The following is a 24644-nucleotide window of genomic DNA, read 5'->3' as shown; positions in this document are numbered from 1 at the left end:
TCATATTACAGTAGTACATTCTGATAAACCAAATGGCCATAATTTATGTATATTTCAGATACAAAACTATACTTTTTTTACATAGGTACAATTTCCAGTGTGATGACATTTCAAGGAAGAAAAGATTGCATTTGCAATAAACATGATCATCCCTGAGTCCACAGAACTTAGGCTCTTTCCAGACTTACCCTCAAAGGGAGCAGTACTTACACGGTTTCTGTCCCCTCCTGTATTGCTGGTTGACTGTTCTCAGCAACAGAAGCCTTTCTGGAGTGTGTGTACAGACCAACCAATCATCAAGCGCTTTAATGATCTAAGCCCCCAGAAATAACAATGAAGTGATGAAGTGTATACAGAGGCTCAATTCTGCATTTTAACCTTTCCAGCCAAAGGTACAACACTGAAAATTTAACAACTCTTAGCTGTTCTTTGCTGAGAACCCCCCAAATCTGTTTCATTAGTATGTAACAAGACTGGAAATTATCCCTGATAGCTAATACAAAACATTCTCTACTGCACCAGCATATTTTTCCAGCATCTGGCACATAGTGGACATTCATTAATTAGGGGGTGAAGAATTACAATCCTTAGTTTTTGAGGATGCACAGATGATGAACCATAGCAAATTATGGAATCAGAGTGGCTTAATTTTAAAAGATATTCTTCAAGCTGGGTGTAATGGCCCAGTCCTATAATCCCTGTTATCCTAATTGGGAGGGTGAGATAGGAGATCCCAAGTTCCAGGCCAGCCTGGGCAATTTAAACCCTATATCAAAAAAGTTTTTAAAAATTCTTTAAAAGGGCTGGAGATGTATTTCAGTGATAGAGCACCCCTTGGTTCAATCCCCAGTACTGCAAAAACAGAAACAAAACATTCCTTAGAATGAATTCTAGGAAACCAGCAGTATTTACACAGAGAGGGATGCTAGGGCAATCTTATTGATAAGTTTGTTGAGAGCATGGACTTTTTCTTCCAAAATTCGGTTTTTGCTCTCAGCACCTCGTTGCTTCTCTTCTGTGACCTGAAGAGCCTTCATGAGGTGAGCATTTTCCACATAGAGTTCCTTGAGCAGCAGATCAGATTTAGTGTTCTTTTTGAACTAGAGAGAAGAAAAAGCCATGCTTTACTGTGAACCCAGTGCAGAAAAGTTACACAAACAAGCCTGCTCCCTCTTATCCTTTCATCTCTGTTCCAAGCATAATTTTGGGTTCTTATAGATGTGATGCAAATATCAGATATGGTATATTTGTTCCCTGGCCTGAGGGAGGAAATTGAGAATATGCTGAATCATGTGGTGGATAATTGAAGGCAACTTCATGAGAATCTTTTTTTTTTTTTTTTTTTTTAACCATGAAATAAAGACTTAAAAAGACCAAAATCAGGACTCAAAAAAAAAAAAAAAAAAAAAAAAAAAAAAAGCCCTCTTATTTTAATGCAGTGTGAAACAAAAATCTTCAAGATTGCCAAAAATGTTTGATTTGTCCCGGGTGCTGTGCTGCCTGTGATGTCACACAGGACACATGGAGGCACTGCATTCTCCCTTGTAGCTGTGTGTGTGAGCCAGTCATCACACAAACCACAGCAGGACAGGCTTCAGAGAAGGACCCAGGCTGTTCAAGTCAGCAGCCCTTCCATGATCTTTCCTGAGACACGAAGGCTCAGGGCTGAGTGTTGGGCTTTGTGATCCCCACATGGAATCTGTTCACTTAACAAGTAGTTACTACACACCCCCATGTGTGCACACTATTCTAGTAACATCCCTGTTCTCATGGAGCACGTATTCTAACAGGAGAAGGCAGAGGGTAGAAGCATGCATTTGCTGAGGAACCCAGCAGTGGACAGACAGCTGGGAGTGGGCTGTGCATGTTTCATTTTGGGTGGGGTGAACCACATTTCTGAGGATATCTGAACAAAAGATGTGAACAAAATCAGGGAGCATATCATTAGGTGTGGACACCGCGGCAGAGGGAAGAACAAGCCCTGTGGCTGTCATGTAGTTGGGGTGAACTGTGAAGAGAGGGACATGTGTAGCCGGAGGCAGACACGGGGAGGAGAGAGGGAAAAGGGAGGGAACTCTGGGACTTCAGATGCTATTGTAAAAACTGTATTTTTTACTTGGGAGACATGGGAAGGCTGGTTCTGAGGACAGGATGAAATTCACGTTTTAAAAGATGTGCTGAGAGTTGACTGGTGGAGGACCCAGGAAACCAGTCAGAATGCCAGAGATGAAGTGAGTTGTGGTTAGACTCAGTGTCTACTTTGAGGGTGGCTCTAAGGATTAGGTGTGAACTTAGGGAGGGAGTGACAGGTTCACAAACTCAAGAGGAGAGGAGAACTGGTAGGGCTGGGGAAGGTAGGGAGCTATAAGATTTGTTTCCTAGTGGCAGTGAGGGTACCAGGAAAGAGCGGCTGTGGAGGTAATGGCCAGAGAGGAGGTGGAGGACGCAGGACATGGGTGACAAGATGTCAGAATGCTAGCAGGTTCTCCCTGGGGAGTCTGGTCTCATGTGAAATAAGCAGCAAAACCACAGGTGATAGAAGAGGTTACAGGAGCCAGGGGTCAGAGAGGAGGTAGAGGGGAGGGGTTTCTCAGGAAGGAGGGGTGCAAACCATGGAGGGAGTTAGCATAGGGCCTATGGGACAGGGGTAGGTGGGCAGGAGTCAAAGGATTTAATAAGAATTAAGGTTTTCCAGGAGCGAGGACAAAATGAGGTAGTAACTGGAAGAGTGTGTCACCAGAGCAGGTAAGTGAGACAATAGTGGGAAGAACAGTGAACTGGCACTGGCAGGGAAGGGTAGGTATTAAGGAAGAGGATCTCAATCAGGGTGACTACAATGGGAACCTTCCAGGTCCAAATGTCTCACCCAATTTGGATCAGCTCAGGATCACTCTGATAAATCAAACTATACTCAATTGCTAGCGAAAAAATATTTTTCCAGATTTTCACATCTCCTTTAATTTCTTGAAGCAGTGAATGGAGATGGTGGCATATACCCAGCTGGTATCTAACCTCGTTGTCCCACTTCAGTCGGCTCCTGCAGTGCTGGGGCCTTGCCTCCACCAACGTACCACACCATGCTGTTGCACTGTTGCCACCCTGGGCATGTTGCCAACCACCATCACATTATAAACTTTTATAGATCAGGGGAGCTATGGCTGCCCACCCCCCCTTTTTAATGTCTTTGCTCCTGAGAACAGCCCAAATTACTTTTCCCTGGTGTGATTTGACTGAAAACCTTAAAACCTTTTGTACTTAAAACCTTCCTTACTAAAAAAAAAAAAAAACTTTCTGGGCTGGGGATATGGTTCAGTTTGGTAGAGTGCTTGCCTTGCGTGAACAAGGGTTCGATCCCTAGCACCACAAACAAACAAACAAACCAACAAAAGATTTCCTTTACTTAAAACCTTCCAGTGGCTTCTAACAATTAAAATAAAACCCAAACTTCTGCCTATGGCCTATAGAACATGACAGGCTCTGTCTCCCTGTAATGCCACCCCAGTGAATTCACACCATCCCCAGTAATCACCTCCTGGGCTTTCAAAGATATCATGCTTGGTCCCAGTCTAAAGACATTTGCCTGGGTTCTCCTGCCTCAAAGCACCTCCTCAAAGTCCTAGCACATGGGGATGTGTGTCTTTTCATATTCCCATGTAATTTGGAGGACAACTGCGAATGCACAGGAAAGCTGCACCTAGTAGGCAAGGGAGACTTCCAAAGTTCACCTGTCTTCTGCCAGGGACGCATCTAGACCTACCCATGCTGGGTCACTGGGTGTCTGGCCCAATGCCACTACTCAGAGTGGTCCTGCCTACCACACCCACATCTCTCCATCCCCTCATCCTCTTTCTCAAAATGTGACCATGGCTCACGTCACTTGTACTATCTGGAGGCTTTTGTCACCTCTGGATCAAAGGTCCCTGAGGTACCCCAGGGTCTGCCTAGAGTGATACCTTAGCCAACAGTAAGTTCCAGAGGGCATCTTCTGAAAGAATGAATCAACAAGCCAGGTGCAGTGGTGCATGCCTATAATCCCAGTGGCTTGTGAGGCTGAGGCAGGAGGATTTCGAATTCAAAGCCAATTGAGGCACTGAGCAACTTGGCAAAATCCCATCTCTAGATAAAATATAAAAAATGGCCTGGGGATGTTGCTCAGTGGTTGAGCACCCCTGGGTTCAATCCTTGGCACCAAAAGAAAAATAAAAAAGAAGAATGAACCAATAAATGAACAAATGATGTCCTTTTTTTGGCGTGAACATCTCAAAAAGAGATCTTGAAACAATTCCCAAAAGGAAACACAGGATATAAAAATATAGCATGGGTATGTATTTAGCAAAATTAATCTACAGATTACTTTTACTTTTTTATCTACTGAAAATGATTTGTACATCCTCCAATTGAAGTTTAGATGAGCCATAGAATCAAAATGGGAATGGGGTTCTTTGGATTCTGTGAAGACAGGCTTTTTCTGGGTTAGATGCTGAACATAAAAGGGAAAATGGTGCTGAAACAGACATGTAGACCACTAGTACAGAATAGAAGACACAGAGACAAACCCACATATATACAGTTATCTATTACTAGACAAATGCGCCAAAAACATTGATTGGAGAAAAGATAGCCTATTCAACAAATGGTGCTGGGAAAACTGGAAATCCATATGTAACAAAATGAAATTAAATCCTTATCTATCAGCCTGCATGAAACTCAACTCAAAGAAAATCATAGGCACTAGAACAGAGACCCTGCACCTAATAGGAAAAAAAGTAGTCCCCGATCCTCACCATGTCAGTCTAGGATCTGACTTCCTTAATAAGACTCCTAAAGAAGTAAAATCAAGAATCAATACAAGGGATGGATTCCAACTAAAAAGCTGCTTCTCAGCAAAGGAAACAATAATGTGAAGAGAGAGCCTACAGAATGGGAGAAAATCTTTACCACATGCACCTCAGATAGAGCTTTAATCTCCAGGATATGAGCATTAATCTCCAGGATATATAAAGAACTCAAAAAACTTAACACCAAAATTAAATAAATAAATAAATAAATAACCCAATCAATAAATGGGCAAAGGAACTGAACAGACACTTCACAGAAGATGATACACAATCAATCAACAAATATATGAAAAATGTTCAACACCTCTAGCAATTAGAGAAGTGCAAATCAAAACTGAGACTTCTGGCTGGGGATGTGGCTCAAGCGGTAGTGCGCTCGCCTGGCATGTGTGTGGCCCAGGTTCGATCCTCAGCACCACATACAAACAAAGACGTTGTGTCCACTGAAAACTAAAAATTAATATTAAAATTAAAAAAAAAAAAAACCAAAAAAGTGAGACTTCATCTCAGTCTGGTCAGAACAGCAGTTATCAAGAATACGAGTAAAAATAAATGTTGGCGAGGATGTGGGGGAAAAGGTACCACTCATACATTGCTGGTGGGACTGCAAACTGATACTACCACTATGGAAAGTGGTATGGTCAAAACTCAGGTCAAAAACTGAGGCTCAGAGGTGAAGTAACTAATTCCATGACTTAATAAAAACAAATAGCAGAGCCAGTGTTTGTTCTTAAAAGTATAGTGAACTTTATTCAGTCTGAAAGTTTGAGTATGTATGATTTAATTTTTTAAAAATATAAGAAATATAGCTTGTTAGAGTATTAAAATCGAGAGGACAGAAACTTTCTCTCTCCAGTCTCCTGACTATCTTCTTTTAGGCACAAAGTAATGTTCACGTTGTTTTTTTCCTGTGCTGGGGATTGAACCAAGAGCCTCCAGCATATGAGGCAAGCACTCTGCCATCAAGTTATATCACGGTCCACCCCCCTCCAACCCCCTGCTTTTTTTTTAGGAAGGGCTTCACTAAGTTGCCCAGACTGGCCTTGAATTTACAATTTTCCTGCCTCGGCCCCCTGAGTTGCTGGAATTCTAGGCCTGTGCCAACACACTCAGCATGTTAACGTTTTGTTTTCAGTGAATTAAATCTATGCTCTTCTGTTATCCTCTCCTCAATAATTGTAGCTGAACCATTTACCCTTTCCATTGGAGCCTACATTCTGGTGAATGCAGGTAATAAGTAAGCTAATCAATTATATGATTTCAGACACTGAATAAATGCTATGAAGGAAATGAAAAAAAAATTTTAAAAAAGAAAGTGGTATGGAGATTCCTCAGAAAACTTGGGATGGAACCACCACTTGACCCAGCTTTCCCACTCCTTGGTTTATACCCAAAGGACTTAAAATCAGCATTCTATAGTGATGTAGCCACATCAATGTTCATAGAAGCTCAATTCACAACAGCTAAACTATGGAACCAACCTAGATGTCCAGTAGATTAACAGATAAAGAAAATGTGGTGTATATACACAATGGATAATTACTCAGCTTAAAGAAGAATGAAAGGATAGCATTTGCTGTTAAATGGAATGGAGCTGGAAAATATCATGCTAAGCGAAATAAGCCAATTCCCAAAAAACAAAGGCTGAATGTTTTCTCTGCTATGTGGATGCTAATTTACAATAAGAGGGGCAGGCTAGGGAAGAATAGAATTACTATGAATTAGGTAGAGGGGATTGAAAGGAGGGGAGGGGGTATGGGAGTATAAAGGATAGTAGAATGTATCTGACATTATTACCCTGTGTACATACATGACTACACGACCAGTGTGATTCTACATCATGTACAACCAGAAGAATGTGAAATTATATACCATTTATGTATGATGTGTCAAAGTGCAGTCTACTGTCATATATAACTAATTAGAACAAATTAAAAAAGTAAAAATTAAAAAAAAATATTGTCCAAATTATATTTTTATGTTGCCTGAATTGTTATATGTTTGTATAGCAATGAATCCCAATATTATGTATAGTTTATAATGTACCAATAAAAAATGTGTGAGGGGGGGAAGGACTGAAGGAAATGATAAGAAGCATTGCAACTCACTTGTTCTCTCAGCTCATCCACCTTCTCTTGTAGGAGCCATTCTACATTCTGCAAGTACATCTCTGCCTCTTTGGCCTGCCCTTCCTTGGTTTTCATCTGCCTTTCATGTTCTTCCTGCCACAGAAGGTTACACACCAGTATTTACATTTGAAACAGAATCATCACAGGACTTATTTAAATTGGCTAAAATGTACAAAATTAAGCGTGACTGTAGATGACCTTCCTACTAGTCTGTAGAGTAGTAGTTTATTATGCACAGATGATCCCTGACTTAGATGGGTTTAAGTAGCCTTTAGGGTCAGCTAACTCCTTTCTGTATACTTCTGAGAGGATCCTCTCCTCTCCCTGAGCTATCTTCAACACAGGCTTAGAGAGTCTCTTTGTTACGGTAAGGAATGGAAGCTCACAGCTTCTCTACAACTAGCCTTCAAGTTGCTGGAAGTCACCATAGAGCCACACACTCCTGGGCCTTGGGCTTTACAGTTGGGCAGTTTCTGGTTAACTAAGGACCAGCAATCCAAGCATACCCTGCCATTCCATCAGCTGGCCTTCAGAACCTTCTCCCAAATAGCTAGCTCAGAGTGTGGTGCCCCCACTCACTCTCTGTGCATCCAGTCGTCTCCCAGCCTCCTTTTCTTGGATGCTGAGTAGGTGCTGCAGCTCAGTCACACGGGCCCTAGGCACCAGCTGGCTCTTCTGCTCCTGCAGGTGCTGAACCTCCTGTGCATGCTGGGATTGGGCTGCCTTCAGCCTCAGACGGGCGCTGTGTAACTACATAGAGAGAAGTAACAATGGTTGTAGTATGACTAAGGGTTCAGAGTCATTAGCAGACACAGAAGCAAAGGCATTGGTGAGTTAGTCTCTGCATTTAAGGATACCCCACAACTGAAAGGGCAGGAGGGCCTACTCCCCCTTCTTTGTGGTCCCTGGGTATGCTGCAACACCTAGGAATTCAGAGAGCCCCTTTATTTGGAATTATGATAGCCAAGCTCCCATTAGTCAGAGCTTTGCCACGTGTCATGAAAACTTATGCCTGTCATCCTCAGCAAGATGGTACTAGGATTTCATGATGGATCTATGGAAGGATCAGGTTTTGTCCCATCCAGCATCTTTGCAGCCTGCTACACAGGAACAGTATAACCCATGCAAGCCATGCATGCTAATCCTTCTTTAAGTGAGTTGTTCACACTTCTGAGGCACAGCTCTGGCTGGAGGTCACAGAATATGATTAACTGCATAACTTAGCCAACTCCTTCAGGCAACTGGAGATAAGGTCTAAACACAACTTAAACTGGTTTGCCGAGGTTTCATCTAGAACACAGTTCACCCTTGCTTCATCTCTGAGACCCACGACAGGAGTAGGGACCATGGCTCCATCAGGGATCACATGTGAGGCATGGTGAAAAGAAAGGAACCAGCTTCAGTCCTAGACATGTTAAATCCCTTACTAGCTGTATGACCTCAGGCTGCCTAATAACTTCTCTGGGCTCAACTAGGCTCGGCGATGCTGTCCATCAGCATTTTGTTGATGTTCCTTTCAGGCTGGGACTATATCAAGTACTTCTGACTGCCGCACACACCTGTTCTTGACTTTCTTCAAGGCTCACTGTCAGCTCTGACTGTGACAGCCTCAGATTCTGACATTCCTGATTCACGTGTTGAAGTTCAACTTCAAGTTTTTTGATTTGGTTATCCTGATTAAAAAAAAAAATTACAAGTATAAGAAATATCTTAGCAATCTAATACATGTTGAATGTAGAAACTTCAGAAAATTACAGAAAAGAAAATGTTACAAATTTAACCCCCCCCCATGATCCCTTGAGCCTGAGGCCCACACCTGACTTGCTGTCATGACTCCTTCATCCCTCTTCTACACACATATTATCAATAAGATATTTCAGTAAGAGAGAGCATAGCGCTGTCCTCCTTAGTGTAACTAGACTGTTTTCCCAAGACATCAAGTGTTATAAGAATCTGGTTTTTTTTTTGGCTGGGGTTGTGGCTCAGTGGTAGAGCCCTTGCCTAGCATGTGTGAGGCACTGAGTTCGATTCTCAGCACCAAATAAATAAATAAATAAATGTATTGTGTCCATTCACAACTAAAAATATTTTAAAAAAATCTGGTGTGATGATTCAAACCGACTCCAGTCTATTTTGCTATAATAAATACCACAGCAATGAAAATTCTTCCAGTTAAATTTCCCATAGTGTTCTTAGCTATAATTCCTATAAGCATGATTATGAACTCAAATCAGAGACATTCCAGAGGCTCTCGAGACATAATTTGCCAAACTACCCTCTACTGTTTCTGGATCCTGATGATGTGCCAAAGCTGCTCAAGTCTACCCACTTCTCTAGGGCTCGGGAAGCTCCTCACCTCACTGCTAGGGCACCCACCTCCAGGACATCAGGGTTTATCTGACCTGTTTGTGGCTGAGTCTCCATTGCCTGGCTTCCCACTGCCTGGTTGCAGGGCAGGACCTTGATGGTGCTGCCTTAATCCACTCACCTGCTGCTCCTCCCGGCGCCTTGCCTCCTCCAGCCTCTGCCTTAACAGCTGAATGGCAATGTGATTCTTCTCCTTTTGGGCCTGATGTGTAGAAGCATCTCCTTCCAGCTGAAGGATTCTGCAGTTGAGCTGTGACAATTCATCCTTGTATTTCTGAATCTACAGGGAAAAAAAAAAGGTTAAAATAGATTAAAACAAATGCTTTTAAACCAGTAGCTCACTTCAGATCATTCTAGTGGTCCCAATTAGAGGAAGGGGAAGCCAGTGGCATCTGGCACTGGATGTCCCACAGAGCCAAAGATGGTCCAGCCTCAGTATTGGGGGTGCTTAGGACAAGAAGCCCTGCTCTGTCACCTAGAAGTGATACACACCTATGCTACCAGAGGTGGTTATGTGCCATGACCACTGAAACTACCATTCTGAAGTACTTCCATGTCTTCTTCATTTGGTCCATGGCTACTTTGGCTACTTCTAACATATTTAAAGCAATTTAAAGTTTAAAAAAAAAAACTAATTAATCTTGAAGTGTAAAAATCTCTTCATAATCCTCCTTTGGTCTCTGTCACTGGAGACATAAGCACAGCTTCTAGCAGGAGCACAGCCACCACACAATACATTTTGCTTTCTCTCAGTGGCCACTGCCCAGTGGGTAGTGGGTGTACAGCAAACACATGGGGTAAATGAGTGAAGACACCAGCCACCAAAACATACCTAAAAGTTAGTCTTACAGTCTTTTACCAAGGTAATTTCAGCTATTCTTGTAATAGTAATTTCATGACTATCTTTTTACAGTCTAGTTTTTCTTATTTGATTTTTTCCACAGTAGTCAGTTTTGAGGACACAGAGTGTTGGTAGCTCTGTGAGCAGCATCCGCTGAAGCACTACTATCAGCACACACATAATCTCCCCAGATCTAGGCTGACACCATTTTGTTTTTGTGGGTTTAATTAGCATACAGTGGAACCTTGAAGTTGCTTCAGTATGGATTCATGCAAGGTTAGTGAGTCTCTATGCTGTTCTCAAGCTCTTCTCTGAATTAATCTCACCTCATCCCTTCTCTAGAACCTTAGGACTGAGGGTGAAGATGTTGCTACCATGACTTAAGTTCTGGGTAGTTCTGTCTGGATTTTTGATATTTTTGGTAAAAATTGACATTGATTTTCAATACTGATGTACATTCATCTTGTCCTCTAAGGACTTGATTTCATCAATAGAAATGGAATCTTTCTTCAACTCCTAAAAAAAATATACTTGAAAAAAGTTTTAGTTAGAAACCTAGTTCAGAATCTGAGCTAATTTATAAGTAACCTCTGTAATAAATGGTATTGATAATCAGAGAATGTATTTCAAAATATCATAATATATTAAGAAGCATGACCACTTTATTTTCAAACCTAGCTATTGCATTGGAGGGGTTTATTGTATCTGTAGCATGTCACTGATTATTCCAGTTAGTTATAATGATTTTTTAAAAACACTATCTCTTTGGAATAAATAAAAATTGGCAACAGTAATTGCTACTGATTTGTTCAACCCCTTAACTGCACTGTATGGTCAACATGTCACCACGATATAGTGGAATTCCCCATGCAGTATATTACTGTTATGCGATGATTGGCTTTTGAAGCAATTTGATAATGAAGTGCTTTAATATTCTAATTGACATGGAACAAGTTTTTTCCTGCTTCCCAAACAGAATTTTGTAACCAACTTTGCTATTTTTTTTAAACAGTTTGTAAGAATGTGTCATTTCTTGGGGGAAAGGCCATCCATCAACAACTATCATAACTGCTACTTTGTTATATATAAAATACTTATATTGAAGCTGGTGGTACTAATGAGTCTTTAGGAAGAAGATTGTTTTTCAATATTATTTTTATCATGAAAATCTCAGAATCAGCTTAAGCTATAGATTTCATGAGAAAAGACTAGAGCTCTTGGTCAGAATGATATTTGGTGATGGAAACTTGTTCATAATTTATTGCTACTGTGGAAATATTTGCATTTTCTTATTTAATCTTTTACAGTTAAATATTTTGATTTGTTCTATGCCTTCAGTTTAAATTATTTCAGGACTTTTTTGGACATGTTTAAATAATGGTATGATAATCATTCAGGATGGAAATAAAAGTCATCCTTTCCAAAAACAAACAAACAAACAAACAAATAAATAAATATAAATAAACTAACTAATGAATCATTTTCTACTCAACTTTAGTATTTAAAGTCTTTGGAAAGAATTTAAAATGCACAGACCAATTTCAAGAGAACATTACAAGGAAAACTCACATACCCTCCAGTCAGGCTCCCCAATGACAGCATCCTCCCCAACTGCTCTGCCATTTGCACTATTACATGTATATACATGTGTACGTGCAAATGCACACACATAAACAGGATGTTTTCTTCCCCCACCCTAGCCCTGCATCATGTTTCCTGTTGAGAAGTTCTCTCTCACGTGGTAACCTGGATGTCCCACACACATTCCAGTTTCATCAACTGGCCCAGTGATGTCCTTTATAGCACCCCTTCCCCAGTACAGGGTCAGATGGTGTCTCCTCTATGATGTCTTGGCCTTCTTGAATGTGGGATGTTTCCATAGTCTTTTAAAGGTCTTTTTATTATTGACATTTTTGTCAAATACGATTCCTCCTCCATTTTAACAGTTTTTTATTTAGTGTTTGTCTGATGCTTCCTGTTGTCTCATGTGATGTGTTCTTGGCCAGGTGCTACATAGGTGATGCTGTAACTTCTCTGGGCTTTGTGTCAGGAGGTGTAGATGTCATCTGCCTCTGGTGACAGATGTTTATGATGATCATTTTCTTTAACCTCTAACTTGCCTCCAGTTAGCTTTTACTGCAGAAGCTGATATATCAGCAGCTACCTCCTAAGCACAGGTTGAAATAAAGGGATATTTGTGTCAAAGATCACTGCTCTCAATCTGATCAAGATTTTAGGTCTACTTTCCAGTTTAAAAAATAAACATGTGACATAGGAGCGGACTAAACTACCTCTTAGGAAGCACCCTGGTAATCCAGAATGTAGATTAACAATATTATGATGGTGCCAGAGACAACCAGCTGGCCTCTTCAAAAAGCATGAGAAAAAACTGGTGATATGGGTCAAAAAAATTAATGAGATGCTTGGGTGGACTATATTTGCACAGATGTCCCCTGGTAGCACCTGCCACCCATGTCCTCTTCTGCAGTAATGACCGACTTAAACATGGGCCCATGTGGCTCTGGGAGACTCAGTGAGAAAGATGGGGAATGACCTTTACCTATCAGAACACTTCCTCCAGGATCCCAGTCTCACAGAAAGGACCTGTGTCAACAAACACATTCAGAAGGAGTCCCCAGATGATCAGCCTGTATGTCCAGTCTTCCCCGTCACAGCCCCAATACCAAATAGCAGGGACGAACCATCAGAGATATGTCTGTGTCTGAATTCCTGATCTACAGGTTCCATGAGTACAACTGTGTGGTTAGTTTATGCCAACAAGTTGATTTGATAGCCAAATAAAATGTGTCAGCCACAGCTGCATTCTAGGGTCAAAGATTTTATTATGTAAGCCATTTTTGAATAAGTGTAAAAATGTGAATGTGGTCTGAATTCTGGATGGTGTTAGATAGTTACTGTTAAGTTTCTTAAGTGAGGGAACAATAGTGTGGTTAGATAGAAGATATTTTTAGAAAAGGCCTGATGAAATATTTAGGAAATAGAAGTATCATAGTATCTGTAATCTACCTTCAAGTAGTTCAAAGAATAGACACAAGAAACATGGAGATGTAAATACAGAACTAAAAGCATGTATACCAGTAACAATTATCAAATTAAGGTTGTGGTAGGTAGGTGATCAGTATATGCTACTTCCACTTATATATGTTGAAAGGTTTTCATAATAAAATTTTTTGGGAAAGAGTTCAAATGGTTATTTATAAACCCTTTTATAAATATTTTACCGAGGGAACAAGAGAAGGGAAAGGGCAGAGTGGCTACTCTGAAACCAGGAAGGACTTACATGGACCATTTCCACAAGAAGCTGCCCACCCTCAGCAAATGCAGAGCCATAAGTGTTCTTAAGTGAATCCATCATTATCCTCCATGAGGCTTATGTAAGTCACCTTTTAAAAATGTCACCAATACCTCAAATAATCAATTTACAAAAAGAAAAGGCTGATTTTGGCTCACAGTTTTGGAGATTTCAGTCCGTGACCAATTGATCCTATGGCTTTGGGTCATGTGGTATAGCAATATATATCATGGTGGTTTGCACATGCTAGAACAAAGATGCTTACCTCAGGAAACAAAGACAGAGAAAAAGGAAGGGTGGCATCCCACAGTCCCTTTGTGAAGCATACCCTCAATGACCAGGCCCCACTTCTTAAAGATTCTACCACCTCCAAATAGTGCCGCTCTATGGAATAAGTCTTTAATTCATGGGCCTTGTGGGGGGGCACTCCAGATCAAACTACAGCAAGGCCCAAGCAGAGCTACCACAGGCTCACCATGGAAATGAACACTGGGAGCTGGGAGCCAAGACAAGCTGCTGTTCTACTAGTGGATTGAGGCAGAAACTGTTTTCATTGGCCATGTGAGAAGAGGAGGCACCATGAGAGATGAGTTGAAGGGAATTTTCTTTGGCAAGAGCAAGGGTTTGAGATGAAGAAGGTGACAAAAAAACTTCTAGAAAAGGCAAGTTCAGCAAGGCCACAGGATGCAAAATTAGCACAAAAAACGTCAACTCTATTTCTGTACATGTGCACAGCATGTACAGAAGCTCAAATCAAAAACATACTTCTTCTGGTTTTCTCACATGTAAAGAGCTTAGAAATTATCACCCCCATCCTGCCAACAAGAAAAAGCTGAAAAATGGGGCTGGGGTTGTAGCTCAGTTGCGGAGCACTTGCCTTGCAAGTGTGAGGCACTGGGTTCAATCCTCAGCACCACATAAAAATAAATAAATAAAGGCATTAAAAAAAAAAAAAAAAAAGGAAAAGCTGAACAAACTGAAAAGCAGCAAATCTTAGATCCATCAGAGAACTGAAGTCACAGGACAAACCAAACATTCTGAAAACTGGAGAGACCGGTGTTGAGAGAGAGAGAATCAGTTTATCAGGGGTAGAAGGCTTCAGCAGGAAACTGATAGGAAAGCTTTATCTGTAAAGACAAATATTGGAGACTCTAGGCCTGGGCTAACCTGAGAGCTAGAGTGCCAGGGGTGGGGGCACTGTCACCAGCCTCCAATGTCTCTAAGCCTTATCAGGTTCTCACAGTTAAAATTAGAGAAAAATCCCTTCAGGCTTCCTCAGGGGAAAGTGATTGCTTCAAATTGTGTTTCTCTGAAATCCACACATTGAAGCCAGTGTTTAGGGCTGGGGATGGGGCTTTCAGGAAATAATTTAGGTTAAATGAGGTCACAAAAGTGGGCTTCTAGAAAAAAGCAGACCCAAATCTCCATCATGTTGAATTAGGCCCCAACTTCCTTAATAACTCTCCTATAGCACAAGAATTAAAATCAAGAATCAATAAATGGGATGGATTCAAATTAAAAAGTTTCTTCTCAGCAAAAGAAACAATCAGTGAGGTAAACAGAGAGCCTACAGAATGGGAGCAAATTTTTACCACACACACATCAGATAGAGCATTAATCTTTAGGATATATAAAGAACTCAAAAATCTTAACATCAAAAAAACACATAACCCAGTCAATAAATGGGCCAAGAACTGAACAGATCCTTCTCAGAAGATGATATACAATCAATCAACAAATATATGAAAAAGTATTCAACATCTCTAGCAATTAGAGAAGTGCAAATCAAAACTACTCTAAGATTTCATCTCACTCCAGTCAGAATTGCAGCTATTAAGAATACAAACAACAATAAGTATTGGCGAGGATGTGGGGGAAAAGGCACACTAGTACATTGTTGGTGGAATTGCAAATTGGTGCAGCCAATATGGAAAGCAGTATGGAGATTCCTTGGAAAACTTGGAATGGAAACACAATTTGACTCAGCTATCCCACTCCTCAGTTTATACCCAAAGGACTTAAAAACAGCATAGTACAGGGACATAGCCACATCAATGTTTACAGCAGCACAATTCACAATAGCTAAATTGTAGAACCAACCTAGAGCCCTTCAGTAGATGAATGGATAAAGAAAATGTGGTGTATATATATAATGAAATATTACTCACCATTAAAAGAGAATAAAATCATGGCATTTGCAGGTAAATGGATGGAGGTGGAGAATATTAAGCTAAGTGAAATAAGCCAATCCCCAAAAAACAAATGCCGAATGTTTTCTCTGATATGAGGGTGCTAATCCATAATGGGGACTGACGGGGTGGTAGGGGAGAACATGGGAGGTATGGATGAACTTGAGATAGAGCAAAGAGGAGGGAGGGAAAAGGAAGGGGCATAGGGGTAGGAAAGACAGTGGAATGAGATGGACATCATTACCCTAAGTACATGTATGAAGACCCAAATGGTGTGACTCTACTTTGTGAACGACCAGAGACATGAAAAATTGGGCTTTGTGTAATATAAATTGAAATGCATTCTGCTGTCATATATTACAAATTAGAATAAAATTTTAAAAAGTGGGCTTCTTATATAATATGATTGGTGCAATTATAGGCAGCAAGAGAGAAATTTCTCTCTTTAAGCCATGTGAGGACATGGTGAGAAGCCAGGACCAATGTCCCTTGATCGCAGACTTCCAGCCTCTAGAACAGTAAGAAATAAATATCTGTTACTCAAGTCACTCAGTGTATTTTGTGAAGCAGCCCATGCTAACTAAAATGTTGACTAGATAGAAGGACACCCAGAGAATATTGTTTTCAGGCCCTAAGGAAAATAACTCCCTAGAACTTAATTGACCTATGAAAAGGAAAATACTGAACTGTACCCCCTCCAGCCTGCCCATCTCAGTACACAGCCAACAGAATGTCAATAATACAAAATACTCAAAACACGAAATGTTGGCAAGGATGTAGAGAAACCAGATCATATATAAATGCTGGTAAGAGTATAAAATGTTACAGGCATGCTAGGAAACAGTTTCAGAGTTTCTTATAAAAATAAATGTGTTGGGCACAGTGGCACATGCCTGTTACCCCCAGAGATGTGGAAGATTGAGGTAGGAGGATGGCAAGTTTGAGACTGACCTGGGCAACTAAGCAAGACCCTGTCTCCAAAAAAAAAAAAAAAAAAAAAGTGTTAGAGATATACCTCCATGAAACAAACAAAAAAACTAAACATGTGACTACCACACAACTCAGTTATTATTATCTTAGGGGTTTATTCTGGTAAAACAAAAACTTATGTTCACACAAAAACCAGAGTAATAATGTTTGTAGCAGCTTTATTTACAATGGCCCAAACTTGGAATCAATCATATATCCTTCAAAAGTTTGAGGCCGGATAGCCTTCAAAGTTTGAGGCCGACCTGGGCTAAGCCAGACCCTGTCTCAAAATAAAAAATAAAAAGGGTTAGAGATATACTTCAATGAAGCAAATAAACAAACAAATAAAAACAACCAAACATGTGACTACCACACAACTCAGTCATTATTGTAATGTAAAAACAAACTGTTGTATGTCTGTTCCATAGGACACTACTCGCAATAAAAACAAACTACTGATACACACAACACTTGGACCACTCTTCAAGGAATTATGATAGGTAAAAAAGACAATCCTAAAAGTCACATTCTATATAATTCCACTTGTATAATATTTTTAAACAAAAGTTTAGAAACAGGACATTTTAGTGGTTGTCAGGATTAGGTGGGCAGGGAGAAAGTTGGCATGGTCATAAAAGGGCAACACTAGGAATGCCCGTGATGTTAGAAATATTCAATATCTTGACTGTGGTGGTGGATACAGAAACCTACACAGATGATGAACTCAACATACACACATACATAAGAGTATACAAGTAAAACTGGATAAATCTAAATATGATCCATGGATTTAATTGATGTCAATATCTTGGCTGTGATATTTATTATAGGCTGAATTGTGTCCTCTACCCAGAGTCATATGTCTTAACCCCTGACACTTCAGAATATGAATGTATTTGGAGATGGGTCTTGAAAGAGGTTATTAAGATAATGAGATCATATAGATAGGCCTTAATCCAATATGACTGGCAACCTTATATGAAGAGGAGATTAGGAAACATACATGTACAGAGGGACAACTATGTAAACAAAGAAGGAGAAGGTGCCATCTTCAAGCCAAGGAAAGAGAAGAAACCAACCCTGTATGTACCCTGATCTCAAACTTTTAGACACCAAAATTGTGATGAAATGAATTTTTGTTATTTAAACCCTCATAGTCTGTAATATGGAGTTTTGACAGCCCTAAAATACTAACACAGATATCGCACTATTGTTTTGAAAAATGTTACCACTGGGGAAAACTAAAGTGTATAAGGGATTGCTCTGTATTTCTTATAAATATATATGAATCTATAATTATTAATAACAATTTAAAAAAGCCAAGGATAACACATCCTAGGTTGATTGCTTATTCCTTAATTAGTCCAAAGACAGGAAGAAGAACAAAGTACAAAATGCATTTTTGTATTGGGGGCAGGAGGAGAATCAGCATAGGAGGTGAAAAGAACATTTATATACAGAGTAAGGGATAATGACCAGATAATAAGTAACCATACTGAGGGTGATGGAAATCAGATATCTCATTGGAGAAATGGGTTACAAATACAAAAAGGGAGAAAACTAGCATTATCCCTAAGATGTTGGGTGCAAATTGCAGATATGGGTTTGAATTCATGGTTTTCAATATAGAGGTAAATAAATAAACATACTTGAAACAATATGCATGTGTATGAACACATACATGTCCTAGCTGTATCCACTAACATCTCCTGGAAGCAGCATACCCCAGGAGCAATGAGCACATCCAGTGCCAGATCTTGGTCTCTAAAGACCATTCTAAAGACTATCCTTGGCTAGAAGTAACCAAGGGCTCCCTGGAGAAATAGCAGACTCCAAGGCTGGAGCAGGGGAAATATGACTAGAACCCAGAACATCTTGGGTTACCAGAAAGTAAGGAAGTACTCAAAGAACAATTAGGACCTATCCAAAGAACAGAAGATGCTACCTACAAAGGGCTCCCATTGCCCAAATCTGAGACAAAATAAATACTAATTGTAATATATTATAACCCATCAAATCATTATATGATACAAATCACTCAATAAGTTAATGGGAGAAGAATACCAATTAATAATATTAAGATGGGGAGATTAGCTACCATAATTGTAACTGATTCCACCAAAATACAAAAGGCTGCCAAAATTAAGGAGTGAGAGGATGACAAAGAGCAGGATATTTACATAATATCTCCCTGTTAAATATGAATTACAAAGGGAAAAGTAACTGTGGAGAGGCCAGTCAATACCACTTTACCCAAGCAATCAAAGTGTTCAACAAAGGGACAAAACATTGTGTCTCTTGAGAGGATGAAATGGGGATATAGCATCACTTCTGAGTTGTTTCTATCCAAAACAGAGAATCTGACTTATCACAAGGAGCTATTAGACAACTCAGATGGAGGGACATCCTCATAGCGGCCACTTGCAATCTTGAAAATGTCAAGGTCTTAACAATCAAGGACAGACTAATGGAAGGAGACTAATGCCACACATAACTGCCAACATTCCAGACACCTGCTAAACCAAAATGGGTGAGTGGGTTCCTATGCATGCCAGTATCTGATTTTGAGGGGGAAGTAGGGACTGGCAACTCTCTCTCACACATCTTTTTTAAAAAAGCTCTCTACTTCCTTTTTGTAAGTGTGAGATTATTTCAGGATAATAACCAAAAAAAAAAAAAGGCTTCATGCCACTCATCAATACTTGACCTGTATGTTGAGTTCTTCCATTTCAAAGTAGGTCTTTTCTTTGTCTCTCTTTAAATCTTCAATTTCCTTCCTGTTGAAAAAGCAAAATAAACAACATCATTTCTGACTAACCAGTGTCTTTTCCTTGGCCATCACCCACTATGACATTACAGCTTGAGTTTGTAGTCACAGAACAGACTCTGTCTGTCCTGGGTCTTCCACAGCCCCAGGACACCCACTGCCACGGTGTCTATGACAATACTACTGAGGCTGCTGGTGATGATGAGGAAGGAGGAGGCAGTCCAATCCCAAATCAGGGAAAATTTAGAAATGTGAAATTGCTCAGATATGTAGGCAGTTGCCGCTATTGTATGAATAAACAGCACCTGTAAAATTCCTTAGTCACACATACTAATATTTCTTTTTTTGCAAAACATGTAACTTATTCACACTCAGCAGCATGAAGACCCAAGCAGTCTTACTACTACTGAGGTTTGTTGCTAAAGGATCCTGGCAAAACACCGAGAGGAAAAAAAAAATTTTGTTTATTTAAATTTTTATTTGTTATTTTCAATTATATGTAACAGTAGAATCCATTTTTGATATAAGCATGGAATATATATTATTCTAATTAAGATCCCAGGCATGTGAATGTACACAATATTGAGATTCACTGTGGTGTATTGTTATATGCGCATAGGAAACTTATATTAGAATCATTCCACTGTCTTTCCTAATCCTGTTCCTACTCCCTTCCCTTCACTCCCCTTTGTCTAATCCACTGAATTTCTATTCCTCACCCCACCAAAAAAAGAATTTTAGACTGTGGAATTGCTATAACATAATAGTAACTACTCTAGCAACATCACAGTAATTTATCAAACCATAACCACATTCTCAGCATTTTAGAGCTGAGCTCATCTTGAAATTCATAGTTGGGAAAAAAATAAAAAAGGATAAACAAATTGTCCTTGGATGCAGTTATAGTAGTGACAGCAGAAAGCCACCCTCACCCCGCAGACTCTCCCCTTCTCTGGTGCATACGTCCCTGCCCTGCCTGTCCTTCCTCCAGCCTTGACTCACTGACATTGATATACCAGCAATGCTTGAGGAAATGCACAGCTGAAACCATTTATCAGAACATAACCAGATAGACTCTCCTTACCCAGGAAGGCCCTAGTAGCACTTCCCACCCCTCCAAAAACACTCACTGTCCCCCACGCCTAATTGTGACATGGAGCATTTCTGTATAGGTGAGAAGTGTCTGTATGTCAGTTTTGAGGGCTGTGTCCTGGAGTTGTGGATGTGGAGCCAACCATGCAGCAGCATGCATAGGCTCTGTCCCCACTTCTGAGACAAAGGAGCATATATAGTGGCTGCCAACCTGTGGTGGGAAGTCAGAATTCCCATGCCTATCAGATCTGTTCAGAAGTCCACAAGTTCATCCACGTAGGTCTTTCTGGAATGAGGGTTTATCTGCCAGCATCTCCCACTTTCTATATCAATCCCTCCTAAGCTTATTCTAGAGACAGACACAGAGGCCTCTGTCTTGTCTGTGTGGGCGAACTACTGAGACACGCCTTACCTCTGTGCATCATTTGTGCTCTCTGCAGCTTCAAGTTCCTGCTGAATCCTTCCCAGATCATTTTTCAACAGTATGTTTTCTTCAGAAAGCCTCTGAAACTGGATTCTGCATGAAAAATTGTAAAAAGCCTGGTGAGAAGGAGCTGGCAGCAACATGCAGTCACAAGAGCTGAAAATTGCAGTCTTCATTCCCTCCCTGGGGGTAGTGCAGGGTACTTTGCCTTTTCTCCTCTCCAGTGGTAACATACTCTGACATGCATCTCCCACGAGCATCTCACAGGAGCACCACAGTCTTAGCTTCTAAACTGCACTTTATCAACAGCCCATGAATGCAATCAGCACCATTATTTTGTTTACCTTTCGGTGGCAACTGACATTTCACCACTTCCATCTGAATATGGATATAGGTACTGGCTTCTATTGCCAAGTGCTAGGGGTAAGTCCTCAGGGATGGCAAAGGATATTCATCCCCGGCCAGTGAGCTGCAGCCAGAGCTAAGAAGCATAAGGAATCATACCAAACTACAAAGGCATACCTTCTCTCTTGTGAGAGTTCACCCATCCCACATCCTCATAGCAGCTCTGGAAGGAAATACTTAGGAAAATTCCATGTCAATTCACAGAGAAATACCTGACAGAAGGTGGCCCCTCATGTGGGAACCATCTTGGGACATCAACTAACACCACTGATTTAAGAGAGATGACAATTTACTGATATAGATCATTAAAGAGGCAGCTTAAACTTCATACTTGATGTCTGGAGAATTTATTAATATACGGGAGTCTAGCTGACATTTACTTCCCCTGGTAGGTCTCTATCTGGATGTAGCCTCCCATTTTTTTCAAACTAAGAACACATCTCTGAGTTAATTTATCTTTGTTGCTTATAACATTAAGCCTATGAATCCCCTTAACATAACTTCCTGTATGTTATGATAGACTAAGAGAAGAATAAAGAAATAGAAGTCTCTGGAATTTAAAAAGTAACAGGAAGGGGAACTGAACTGATCAAAATATATTGTTATCTTATGTGCCTCTACAAATATGCAACAATCAATCCACTATTATGTATAATTATAATTCACCAATAGTTTTTTTTTTAAAGCAGCAAAGGGTTTTATGCAAGAGAGCAAAACAAATTATATCTGTTTTGAAGCTACCACTCTGTCTCCAGAATGGAAAACAAAGTGACTGAATGCACTGAATTTCCTGGCTACTTCCAGGAGCCCAGGAAAACTGAAGGCAGCCTTTCCACACCCTCACACTCCTCAGAAACAATGAAACCTGTGCAGGCCTGAGTGTGCAGTATGTGACTGTCCTCACAGAAAGCAACGGAAACTCCCAGGAATCCCCCCAACAAAATGAAAACCCGGAAGCTGAAACAAAAGCTGAGTGAGAAGCCATAAAGGTGGGTGACCCTGCAATCAGGAACTATACCAGCACCACTATCAGCAGGGACACCTGGTTTTGTTTTTTTTTTTGTTTTTTTTTTTTTACCTTCTCTGTATTTTATATTTTAAATATCATAGCAATTCTATCAAACAGAACTAGACCTGGATAGTCAGGGCTCTGAAAGGAGGTGCAAGGGGTCCCAGATGTGTATCTCCCTACTTCTCTGCAAAAGCAATACAAAACCCTGTGCAGAAAAGCACCCCATTAGGGCTACCAAAATTCTCAGAGATTAACAAAGTACATATGAGCTCACAATCACAGAACACCCAAACATACATGGAAAAAAAAAAAACACCCATGAGATACAGCAGAAGTAAAAACTAAACAGAACAAAACCAAACAAGGAAAAAAAATTAGATCCTCTAGGAACTTTAGATATTAGAATTATCAGACACAAACTAAAAATAAATATTATACAATTTTACAAAAATTAAGGATGGAAATTTCAAAAAATGAACAAGCTATAAGACGACATCATGATCAGATAGGTTCAAACAGAATCTTGAGAAACAAAAAGTCAAATGTCTATAAAAACTTACTGAATGAGTTTAAACAGATTAGAGTTAAAGAAGTAACTTGAATACAGAGATATTGAGTGCGTGGTGGGATAAGATAACCTGGGTGTGGTACAGAGAAAAGAGAAAGAAGATGGAAAAACATAAGAGAAGTTGATAAATGGAGGAAAAAGCAGAAAAGATCTAACATCATACATCTAATTAGCACCATAAATGAAGTAGCAGTTTGTGTGTAGTTTTTTTTTTAACAGTACAGTCAAAAGCTGTCCTTCAGTCCTTTGAATATATTCTTTCAGTATCAGCTACTCTAATAGTTCCTTTGAATATGTAATCATTTATCTGTTGCTGCTATAACAAATGACCAAAAATGCAGAGGCTTAAAACAACAGATTTGTCATCTTAAAGTTTTGGTAGTTAGAAGAATAAAATGAGTCTCATTGGGCTAAAAGCTAGCACTGAGCTTTTAGCCCTACATTCAAGCCCTTTTAATCTTTTATTTTGATACAGGTTCTCACTAAGTTGTCCAGGCTGGCCTTGAACTTGGGATCCTCCTGCCTTGGCTCCTAATTCAGTGGGATTTCAGGCATGCACCACCATGGCCAAGGAGAGGTAGTATTTTAAGAGCAATGGCTGAGGAACTTTCATAAGACAATATCCCAAACATTCAAAATAATGATGTTTTCTAAATAGGATAAACAAAAAGAAAACTCCAACTTTTTCCACAACTTAACAATTCCATTCCTAGGTACATGACGACATAAATTCTTCAAAAGACATGTACAAAACTTTCATCACAGTACTATATTGACAGCCCCAAACCAGAAACTATTGAAATATCCATCAACAGATGAAAAAAATAAACAAATTGTAGGATAATCACCTAACAGCGTACTACATAGTAATGCCAATAAATGAATCATAGCTATAAGCAAAAATAGGGGCAAAGAAAAAATATGAGCCAAGAAAATCAGATGCAAGAGAGTATATACTACATGAAGAAAAAAGAGAAAAAAAATTAATCACTGTTGTTAGAATTTGGGCTAGCAGTTTACCCACTTATGGAGGTGGGCTTTGGTGTGTTCTGTTTCTTGCTCTGACTGCTAGTAACAGAGATATTGGGTGTGTGTGTGGATAAGATAACCTGGGTGTGTTCATTTGTTGAAAATTCTCTGAACTGTACATATGTGCATTTTTCTTATGTATATTACACTTTAACATAAAGCTAAAAAGAAAGAAATATATACCAAAGGTAAAATGCCAAAGATACAGAATATTTTAGAAGCAGCCAAAAGACAAAAGTCAATCACCTGCTGTGATAGGCAGAGTAATAGCCTCTAAAAGATGCCCACATCCTTGTCCCTGTCCTCACAACTTGTGGACATGTAACATCATATAGCAGAGGGGAATCAAGGCTGCTACCTAAGTGACCTTAGATAGGTCATCCTGGATTATCTGGGTGGCCCCAATGTAATCACCAAGATCCTTGAAAGTAGAAGGCAAGGCAGAAGAGTCAGCATCAGGGTCATGTGATGTGGGAAGGGCTTGACCCACCATCCATGGCTTTAAAGATAGGAGGGGGCATGAATCTGAAAGTGAGCAGTCTCTAGAAGCTGGAAAAAACACAAGCGATTCCCTGTAGAATTTCCAGAAAGGAATGCAGTCTTGCTAGCACCAGCACCTGGCTTTTAGCCCAATGAGACTTATTTTACTCTTCTAACCATCACAACTTTAAGATGACAAATCAGTGTTGTTTTAAGCCCCT

General features: G+C 40.0%; 1 protein-coding gene across 2 annotated transcripts in view; it reads right to left on the bottom strand.

Annotated features, from left to right (window-relative positions):
- Nucleotides 1–24644, bottom strand: part of Ninl (ninein like) — a 150100-nt gene continuing 125456 nt past the window's right edge. For both annotated transcript variants that reach the window (XM_076848879.2, XM_076848881.2), the window contains exons 18-24: nt 20918–21022; nt 19354–19423; nt 9456–9614; nt 8527–8640; nt 7547–7717; nt 6947–7060; nt 1–1100 (exon numbers count right to left, since the gene is read on the bottom strand). In XM_076848879.2, the coding sequence (XP_076704994.2) occupies nt 909–1100; nt 6947–7060; nt 7547–7717; nt 8527–8640; nt 9456–9614; nt 19354–19423; nt 20918–21022 (925 nt within the window). In that variant the 3' untranslated portion in view covers nt 1–908. The remainder of the gene's footprint in view (nt 1101–6946; nt 7061–7546; nt 7718–8526; nt 8641–9455; nt 9615–19353; nt 19424–20917; nt 21023–24644) is intronic.

The sequence above is a fragment of the Callospermophilus lateralis genome, chromosome 3 (assembly GCF_048772815.1).
Source record: "Callospermophilus lateralis isolate mCalLat2 chromosome 3, mCalLat2.hap1, whole genome shotgun sequence".
In the NCBI taxonomy this organism is placed as follows: Eukaryota; Metazoa; Chordata; class Mammalia; order Rodentia; family Sciuridae; genus Callospermophilus; species Callospermophilus lateralis.
This window is presented reverse-complemented; position numbering and strand designations above follow the sequence as displayed.